Source organism: Euleptes europaea, chromosome 14 (genome assembly GCF_029931775.1).
Source record: "Euleptes europaea isolate rEulEur1 chromosome 14, rEulEur1.hap1, whole genome shotgun sequence".
Classification (NCBI taxonomy): domain Eukaryota; kingdom Metazoa; phylum Chordata; class Lepidosauria; order Squamata; family Sphaerodactylidae; genus Euleptes; species Euleptes europaea.
In genome coordinates this window covers 54540650-54551308 of record NC_079325.1, presented here as the reverse complement: position 1 = coordinate 54551308, position 10659 = coordinate 54540650, and the positions used below count along the sequence as shown (strand labels likewise).

Genomic DNA, 10659 nt, shown 5'->3' with positions numbered 1-10659 from the left:
AAAGGTCCCAGGTTCAGTCCCCGGCATCTCCAGTTAAAGGGACCAGGCAAGTAGGTGATGTGAAAGACCCCTGCCTGAGACCCTGGAGAGCCGCTGCCAGTCTGAGTAGACAATACTGACTTTGATGGACCGAAGTTCTGATTCAGTATAAGGCAGCTTCATGTGCCTTCCTCCTCAGAACGAGAATGGAACCTTGAAGGCTCCCTTCTGCTGAGCTAAGAAGGGCATCTTGCCTACCCCCTACACCCCCAAAAAAGAGTGAGAGGGAAGAAATGGATAAGATCTCTGCCAAGAGTATGCTCAGGACTGCGAATAATTAAGTACCTAAGCACCACAGGAAGAAGGCTCTAACATAAGAAAAGCCACGCTGGATCAGACCAAGGCCCATCAAGTCCAGCAGTCTGTTCACACAGTGGCCAACCAGGTGCCTCTAGGAAGCCCACAAGCAGGGCAACTGCAGCAGCATTTTCCTGTCTGTGTCCCAAAGCACCTCATATAACAGGCATGCTCCTCTGATACTGCAGAGAATGAGTATGCATCATGTCTAGTGTTCCTTTTTACTACTAGCCATAGATAGCCCTCTCCTACATGAACATGTCCACTCCCCTCTTAAAGCCTTGCACACTGGCAGCCATCAATACAACCTGGAAGCCCACAAGCAGGGCAACTGCAGCAGCATCCTGCACGTGTTCCAGTGCACCTAATAATATTTTTGCTCATAAGAAAAGCCCTGCTGGATCAGACCAAGGCTCATCAAGTCCAGTAGTCTGTTCATGCAGTGGCCAACCATTTACCCTTCCTCAAAACCAGCTCCTTTTCTGCTTTTCTAACACTCTTTGCAATATGACAGGGTTTTTTCACCTGTTGTGAATGTTCTGTTTATTTATATTCCTTCCTGTCCTTTTTCTTAGTTTAGAAAGTACTTAAACTGAGTTTAGGAGATTCTCACCTGGGAGACAGGAAGTGATAAAATTAGTCCTGCCTCCCCAAACAGCCAGTGGCAATCACCCAAGATGCCCTCCTTCTCTCAGAGCAGAAGGAACCCTCACAGTCAGTATCCAAGGTTCCATTTTATCACTGCTAAATTTAGCAGCTCTGTAAAGATTTCTCAGCAATAGCCTTGTGTGGCCTTCCCACAATGGAAAGGAGGATTTTCTGAAGACTGTTGTAAACTACATATGCCAACCGCCTTCTCGGTAGTTCTTACAGACAAAATGAAGGGCACAGGGAGGGGTGCTCCCTGCAACACCCTGATGTCCCTGGCCTGGCCGTTGTAAGGGGAGGATTCTTCGCAGAAGTGATATTGTGTTCAGTATAGGATCTCAGCTGTTTCCTGTCCTCAGCAGATGAACATAAAAGCACAAGAAAAGTCTTGCTGGATCAGACCAAGGCCCATCAAGTCCAGAGGTCTGTTCACAGTGGCCAACTGGGTGCCTCTAGGAAGCCCACAAATAAGACTGCAGCAGCATTATCCTGCCTGTCTTCCACAGCACCTAATATAATAGGCATGGTCCTCTGATCCTGGAGAGAATAGGTATGCATCATGACTAGTATTCATTTTGACTAGTAGCCATGGATGGCCCTATCTTCCATGAACATATCCACTCCCTTCTTAAAGCCTTCCAAGTTGGCAGCCCTCACTACATCCTGGGGCAGGGAGTTCCACAGTTTAACAATGCGTTGTGTGAAGAAATACTTCCTTTTATCTATTTTGAGTTGATGGTGCCAGATGTTTCCGTCTGAGGCACAGCTCTGGACCAGCTTCCTTCCAAGCACAGAATGCTGACTCAAAGAAGCACGGTGTGTGTGAGACACAAAGCCTATTAACAACCCTTGCTAGATAGAAGAACGCACCACAATTTAATTCAGCAAAAAAATTATGCCGGGGCACTTTGAATTGTCTCATCTGCACATTCATAATTCAGTGTCAACCCCCCCGTACCAGTGGTGGGAAACTGAGACACCTGTGATGCAGCTGTACTGGGTTAGCATTCAGTCTGTCTAAGGCCAGATAAAGAAGAAGAGTTGGTTTTTATATGCCAACTTTATCATTTAAGGAAAAATCAAAGCGGCTTAAAATCTTCCCTCTCCCTACAACAGACACCTTGTGAGGTAGGTGGGGCTGAGAATTTGGAGAGAACTGTGACTAGCCCAAGGTCACCCAGTAGGCTTCATGTGTAGGAGTGGGGAAACCAACCAGGTTCACCAGATTAGTATCCGCTGCTCATGTGGAGGAGTGGGGAAACAAACCCCATTCGCCAGATCCGAGTCCACTGCTCTTAACCACTACACCACACTGCCTCTCCTGCCAAAGGTTACATGTGTGGTGTTTGCTGTGCTTTTCAGTTTGCTTCCCCCGCTCCTCCAGCAACTACTGGAATTGACAGAGATATTGTATTACAGCATGAAAGGTTTTTTTTTGAGGTGGGGGGGCTAGGTTGAAGCAGTGGTCCATCTGCTGTAGCCTCAGAAAGCCAACAAAGAAAGGCAAACCTGGATAGTTGAAGCTCTCTCAAGACAGGAGGGTTCAGATCTGCCCCCTGCCAGTAAAACCCAGTGGCTCCCTCTGCCTCTTACCTCACAGCTGCTGAGAGGACAAAGTGGACAAGTGATTAAAATGTGGAGTTTGCTGCCAGGGGGATATAGTGACGGCCACAGGCACAGCCTTAAAAGGGGATCAGACAGATGCATATAGGACTATCATTGGCTACTAGCCATGGTGATTAAAGGGAACCTCCACATTCCGATGCAGTCAACCTCTGGATACCAATGCCAAGGCAGCGACATCAGAGGAAGGCCTCGGCCTCTATGCCCTATTGATGGCCCTCCAGAGGAACTGGTTGGCTGCTGTGTGAGACAGGATGGTGGACTAGACGGACCACTGGTCTGATCCAGCAGGGCTCTTCTGATGTTCTGAGCCATGTACATCAGCCTACTAGGGCTTTAGATCCTGGCTGTTGAAGGCATTTTGATTTATTAAATTTTGCATGTCTGAGCAAGGTCAGCTGACCGTATAAAGTGATTTGGCTTTATGTAAGACAGCCCAGGTTCCTGAGGTATCAAAACCGTGACAGAACTCTCCTATCCTGGGTCAGGTTGGTAAGGAAAAGGACACGCTTACCCCTCAACCACCCACAATCCACAAGACAACAAAAAGCTGCCAAGAGCACAAATATATTTTCTTCCAAGCCGCTGCTTTACTGGAGGACAAGAGGCTCGAATTCTTCCCCACCAAAACCAGTCTCGGCAAACAGTCAAGACGCACCCCGAGATGTTTGGACCGGCTCCTAGGGTTGGTGGTCTCAGCCCCCTGCCCATCCTTAAGGGGCTCTCTGGAGGAGGTTCCTCACTCAGCCGTGGCCCCGTGGGGCTTCTGGGAAAGAGTTCTCTCCCGGCCTCCAGAGCCCTCATCTCATGGCCAAAGTATAGACGTGGTAGATTTCATCGGGGAAGTTCTCCTGCTTTTCTTGGGCCAAGAGGTTGAGCCCGGCCCGGCGGATGATCTTGCAGACAACGTCCAGGTCGCGGCAGACGCTGCTGTCCACGTCGTCCATGATGACGCCTTCCTGGGCCATGTTGTCCTTAATGACGATGAGGCCGTTGGGCTGCAAGCCAAGCCGACACCTCTTCAGGAAGCTGGAGAGGTCGTCGTCTGTCAGGTGTCCTAGTTGGGAGGAGGAACAGAGGTGGTAAGGAAAGCCCTGGCGGGTCAGACCCAGGAGACCAACTTCCTGGTCCGTCACAGGCCTCTGGGAACCTCCCATGGAAGCAGTTACTGCCAACCCTCTCTGTGTGTGTGTGCTTTACATACTGTCAAGTTGCCCGCAACAGACGTTCATGGGTTTGCCATTGCCTACTTCTGTGTAGCAACCATGGGCTCCAACTAGGGTTGCCAATTCCAGGAGATTTTGAGGGTGAAGCCTGAGAAGGGCAGGGTTTGAGGAGGGGAGGGGCTTCAATGGAATATAATGCCACAGAGTCCACCTTCCAAAGCAGCCATTTTCTCCAGGCGAATTGATCTCTGTTGCCTGGCGATGAGTTGTAATAGCTGGAGATCTCCAGCTATCAATTGGAGGTTGGTAACCCTACTTCCAGCCCTTGTCAGATATACACCTGTACCACCAGCCCTGCTGAGCTTCCAAGATCTGATGAGATCAGGCTAGCCCAGGCCATTGAGGTCGGGGTGCTGCCATCCCTACCACGCATCACATGCTGCCCTACTGATTTTTAAGGCAGCACTCTTCAAGCCACGGGTCACGCACGGCCGTCGGGTGGGTCACAAGATCCTATCGAGCCACTTCTTTATTGCTGTTTTCCAGAAGGTCCATTCTGCTAGCATGCCACGCCTCTCTCGGCATGCACACATGCAGAATGAGAACAGTGCCTAGGATGGTGAGGCGAGGCGCCACTGCAGAGGAGAGGATTCTTTTCAGCACAGGGGGGGTTCAGAGACCGACCGCCCCTCAAAAAGTTCTTCCTCGCCTTCTCCCTCTTCCTCCCAGCTCAACCCAGCACAGCTAACCCCAGGGCCCATCGATGCTCCATGCGTGCTTACAGCACTGCATTCCCACAGCTCTGGTGCCTCTTCTCCCCGTCATGCGCCGTGGCCTCTTACGTGTTTGCGGTCTGGGGAGCCCCATGTTGCTGCCTGGACATTAGAAAAGGCTGGAGACTCCCCGTTTACAGGAAGGTTAGGCTTTTAAGGGTTGGTTCACACATACAAGAGAAAAAGATGCCACCACTTCAGGGTGCAGGCAACAGGTTCTAGCTTTTGAGTGTTTACCACCACAACAAAAATCCCCCACAAGTAGAAAAGTAGCAGAACAGAGAGAAAGATTGAAGGTTAGAGACAACTGCTTGCCGTGCTGGCTTTCTATTTCCGGCATTCTTTTTCATTTTTGACATGGAAGAACATTCTGAAAGGTGATCCTCTCTCCCTGAAGTGAGAATGAACCGCACCATTTAAATCTCCTTGTGTGGACCAGGCCCAGAAGCCTCAATTTGGTGCTTTTCAATGCTAGCTTTTAACCTGCTACCTAAAGAGTTTTCACTGAATATTTCCATATATTTGCTGTTTGCAATATTAAATTCATTTTGATTTCTTCAGTCGGCTTTAGTGTGATTATATTCTATATTTATTATTTATTTTAAAACATTTCTATGCTGTCTTTCCACCCGATCAGGGTCTCCAGGGTGGTGAACATAAAAACCATTAAAATACGTGAACAATTAAAAAGAACGTTTAAAATTATAAATTAATTCACTAACAGCCCATTCCTGATCTTGGGGCTGACAGTGGTGTGGAGGCAGCGTGACACCTGCGCCAGCATAAGTGCCCTCTTATAACTGAATAAGGGGCACTTACGCTGGTGCAGGGGGCATTTCCATCACCGTCAGGGCACCGCGGAGCTGCATGGAGCTCCGCCGCCACCGCAGCCTCTCCAGGACCTAAATCCCAGAATAGAACTGTGGCGCCGGCATAGGGGGGCATTCCCGGGGCGGAGCAGACTTTTGTCAGCTTCCTCACCCCTTCCAGCTTTTTGTTGGCGCAGCGTTGCTGTTTTCAATGCTAAAGTCAATGCATTTACCTGGGCTGAATAAAGACCTTGCATTCATGGCTCATTACCAATGCTGATTTCTCCACACCCATCTCTCCCCTGGACATCACAGACTCTTCTGCATACCACACCCAATCCCATCACGCCTGCTATTCACATTTACATACAGTTAACATTTACATACTAATGCTTGTCTGCATTCACTCTCCTCTACTTAAAGACAGATGGATTCACATTCTAGCTGTATCTGAAGAAGTGAGCTGTGGCTCACGAAAGCTCATACCCTACCAGAAAATATTTTTGTTAGTCTTTAAGGTGCTACTAGCCTCTTGCCCTTTTCTACTACTGCAGACAGACTAACACGGCTACCCACTGTGAATTAGCTTTATATGGCAGGGGCAACTGAAGCAGGGCCTCTGAAGGTGACCAGAATGGATGTGTAGGTTCATATGGGAGAAGGCAGTCCTTGAACACATCAACATATGAAGTTGCCTTACACTGAATCAGACCCTTAGTCCATCAAAGTCAGTATCATCTACTCAGACCGGCAGCAGCTCTCCAGGGTCTCAGGCTGAAGTCTTTCACATCACCTACTCGCCTAGTCCTTTAATTGGAGATGCCGGGGATTGAACCTGGGACCTCCTGCATGCCAAGAAGATGCTCTACAAATTGAGCCACAGCCCAAGTCCTTCCTGTATATTGGTACACTCTGCCTAAATACAATGAGGTAGGATTGGCACGCTGGTCGACTGACTACCCAAATGCAGTCAGATGCTGAGAATACTTTAAAAAAACTTTCCTTCGATTAGAACTACAGCAGGTACTTCTACCATCAATGGGTTTGATACTTGTTACAGTTACAGAACTGAATAAGTTAATTGATACTGTGAACCAATGAGAGTGTGTGTGTGTGTGTTTTTAAACACAGTGAATTGCTATTGCTTTGGACAAAATTAAGTAAAGTTTCGACAATTGTGGATGAGTCTCTGAACAGCTCTTTTCACCCTGAACTCCAGGCTCAACCTGTTTATTTAGATAATTTATACTCTACTTTTCTCTCCAGCGGAGGCCCAAAGAAACGTACAACATTGTTCTCTTTTCCTCTGTTTTATCCTTACAACCACCCTGTTGGCTGAGAAAGAGTGACTGACTCAAGGCCACCCAGGAAGGATGACACAAAGTGGCATCCTTCATTTTGTCAGCTGATGGGTCAGCCTTCCAGGTTTTACTGCCAAATTAACCACAGTCAGCTTAGCCCTCCTTAGCAAAAAACAAACAAACAAACAAACAAACTTTGTTTGTGGGACCAAATCAGTACCCCAAATCTCAGTTCCCCCAAGTGACAGAGCTCACCTATGACCCACTGGATCCAGATGACATCGTAAGCACCGGGCTCCGGACTAAAGTCTTGCAAGCCGCAGCAGAAGTAGTTCCTCACGCGCCGTCCCTCCTCGCCAAGGTAGGTCTTTGCCTTGTTCAGGAAGTCTTCGGTTACGTCCACCATGTCCACCGTTTTGAAAAGAGGCAACAGGAGTCTCTTGGTGATCCTGCCGATGCCAGCCCCGCAGTCCAAGGCATGGGCAGTCCCGGTCTTGGTAGGGCCATCCTGAAGCAGAAACGATCAGTGAGGGACAGAACCTTGAAGAGACCTCCAAATACAGCTTTCGTTGTCTGTGGCGTTACTGGATCTATTTAAAAAACAATGGCCTCACTATGCTTTTACATGGGCGTCCCATGACAGGATGGACCGGATCCATTCCTGCTTTTCTGGCACAAAGCTGAACCTTCCTCTGATGCTCAGAAAGACTTGCACCAGGGGAAATGCCATCAAGTGGCAGCTGGCATATAGCAACCATGCAGGGTTTTCAAGGCAAGAGACCAACAGAGGTGGTTTACAATTGCTTGCCTCTGCATAATGATCCTGAACTTTCTTGGTGGTCTCCCTTCCAAGTACTAACCAGGGCTGATCTGCTTTGCTTCTGAGATCAGGCTAGGCTGGGCCATCCAGGTCAGAGCAGGAGGCACCAACCCCTTGAGAAAAACACCCCCACTAGTGGAACAGACCCATGTGACACAACTCTGTGTGTTCCTCAAAGCCCAGGTAAACAAAGACATTTTCAACAGATGCTCAGTGAAGAAGAAGAGTTGGTTTTTATATGCTGACTTTCTCTACCACTTAAGGAAGAATCAAACTGGCATACAATCACCTTCCCTTCCCCTCCCCACAACAGACACCCTGTGAGGTAGGTGGGGCTGAGAAAGTGTGACTAGCCCAAGGTCACCCAGCTGGCTTTGTGTGCAGGAGTGGGGAAACAAATCCAGTTACCAGATTAGCCTCCGCTGCTCACGTGCAGGAGTGAGGAATCGAACCCAGTTCTCCAGATCAGAGTCCACCGCTCCAAACCACTGCTCTTAACCACTGCACCACGCTGAAGATCGCCCCTGAGGAAAGAGTATGCGGACCTTCCGGCTCTCCCCTGAGGCACTGCAACAGAGGATGGAGCGTCTCTGGAGGCCAACGGCCAAATATGGTGGTACACAAAGCAAGGCCTCTGAGGAACATCTTAACTATCCAGACATGTTCCTAGAGGGACAGGTGGTCCTTCAAGTGTTCCGGGGTTTTCGCTTACCCGTATGAACCGGAGCAAGAACTTTCTGGAGCTGTTGATGTCGATGTTGGAGATGTGCCCGTAGCCCCCCAACATGCCATCCACTGTGGCAGGGATGTCCTTCCAGTACTTCTCGGCCTTGGAGTAGAATTCCAGTTCATCCTCCACCACTTTGCTGGTCATGATGGCTGTCCTCCTTGGGCAAAGTAATCCAGGTTCAAGGCTGCGCCTTTTTCTGAGAGGGGAGGTGGCGGGGAGAAGACAGGGTGACAAGGAGGGGACAACACAGGGCTGTCAGCCCAAGGATCTACATAGCTCAGTCCTAAAATAATGACACACACACACTCACACACAGGAACTTCTAACTTGGGGCCGCACAAGGTGTTAACGGTGGTCACATGGTGGCTGCTCAAATTGGCAGCCAGGTGTGCAGGGCTCTCTCCTGATAACATCCAGCAGAATTCTTCTTTGTGAGATCATAGACTACAGCACCTCCCTGCGTCCACTCCCCATCCCTGGCGACTGACTTGGGCCGGTGCGCGTGTCATTGTGGAATCCCTTGGGTTGTGACATCACAATGCCCTATGTTCCTTCCCCACCCTTATCAGCAGTCCAGGGGTGCGCGAGCAGGGAAATGCAGAAGGCTACGGCATTTCCAATGTGAAACTCAACTTTTGCTCATGTGCTTTATGCTGTGACCTGCCTTTCCCCACGGATGCATTTGAATAAACGGAAGACAATGACCAGCACGGCTGCAGGATTCATCAGCTCGTCTCACATCCCTCATGCACTCCAAGGTCCTCCCATTCAGCCTCTCTGCTGCCTCTTCACACAAGGACTTCCGGGAACATGAGGGGCCGCCTCCGGAATGGCCTGGCAGCCCTCTTACAATAGGACAAAAAGTCTGCTAAATTTAAACTGCTCAACTTGGGTTGTGCTTATTAGAACTACTTTTGAATATAAATTCTTCTAATAGCAATAGCAATGTTGTCATCTTAATTGCATAACATTAGCTGGTGCTTGTATTTTGAATTGCTAAAATTTAAACTGCTGGCAACTTGAGGCAGGGCCGCTTTCTATTTTTCATCTCTTTCTGTAAAAAGTGTCATACCCACTGACTGGACTAGTGAAGAATGCCATTATTAATAGCCCAGCAACACTTTTGAGACCAAAACGATTTTTGGGGTAGATGCTTTTGAGAGTCAAAGTTCCCTTCGTCAGACTGGGATATAAGGCCTCAGGGATCTCCATTCCTATTTGTATCTGACAAAGGGAGCTTGACTCTCAAAAGCTTATACCCCGAAAATCATGTTGGTCACTAAGGTGCTGCTGGACTATTGCAGACCACATGAACACATGAAGCTGCCTTCTACTGAATCAGACCCCCTTTGGTCCATCAAAGTCAGTATTGTCTACTCAGACGGGCAGCGCAGTATTGTCTACTCAGAAGGGCAGCGGCTCTCCAGGGTCTCAGGCTGAGGTCTTTCACATCACCTACTTGCCTGGTCCCTTTAGCTGGAGATGCCGGGGATTGAACCTGGGACCTTCTCCATGCCAAGCAGATGCTCTACCACTGAGCCACAGTCCATCCCCAACACAGCTACACTCTGAAATTTTTAATAGCAGTATTGTGCAATCACTTAAATTTATTTCATTTGTTTAGTTGAAATATTCATATCCTTGCCAAGTCTCAGTTTTTCAGCTCCTGAATGGTTGGGGGGGGGGAGTCTTCACAATACAATAGCAGATGTGTGTGTGGGGGGGAACCAGACATGAGACAGTTAAGACGATCTCATATCTTGGGGGAAGGGAAGCGGCAGAAATCGTGACTGAAGAAGGGGATTGTGGATCAGTGGCACAGCGCCTGCTTTGCATGCAGAAGTTCTTGGGTTCGATCCCTGGCACCTGCTGTTAAAAAGGATCTTGGGTCGCAGATGCCGGCTTTCTCTGCAGAGACCCAGCCGACAGACCAGACAAGTCGGAGCTAGACAGGCTCATGGCACGTTTGTGGAAAGGACCCTAACTTCTCGACAGAGCAGGGGTTTGACAAGCAGACCCTCCCAGTATCTGCATTTAATATAATAAAGTCCACTCTCTCTACCTGGGATGCTGGAGAGCTGCAATTAGTCAGAACAAGCAATCCCAGGTATGATGGAGCAATTAGTCAGAACAAGCAATCCCAGGTATGACGGAGCAATGGTCTGACTCTGTATTTTATTTGTTGACTTCATTTATACCCTGCCTTCCTGGGTCCCAAAACAGCTTACAGCTTTGGCCTCTCCTCCATTTTATCCTCACAGCAACCCTGTGCGGTAGGCTGGGCTGAGAATGCATGAGTGGACCGAGGTCACCCAGCAAGCGTCCATGGCAGAGTGCGGGGGAGGGTGCCAGCCTGCATCTCCCAGTGTGGCACTCACCACTACACCCCACTGGATCTATAAGGCCGCTTCCAGTGGTCAGTAAAACCCAAGGGAAGAAAATGCCAGGCGGTC

The 10659-nt window shown here is 49.1% G+C and overlaps 1 protein-coding gene across 1 annotated transcript; it reads right to left on the bottom strand.

The window, feature by feature from the left end:
* Positions 1-3391: 3391 nt before the first annotated feature.
* NTMT1 (N-terminal Xaa-Pro-Lys N-methyltransferase 1) lies at positions 3392-8383 on the bottom strand. The gene is made up of 3 exons (XM_056860576.1): positions 8189-8383; positions 6912-7164; positions 3392-3664 (listed from the first exon to the last, which is right to left on the bottom strand). The coding sequence occupies exons 1-3, from the start codon at positions 8348-8350 to the stop codon at positions 3408-3410; spliced, it is 672 nt and encodes a 223-aa protein (XP_056716554.1). The 5' UTR covers positions 8351-8383; the 3' UTR covers positions 3392-3407.
* Between the last annotated feature and the right edge of the window lie 2276 nt (positions 8384-10659).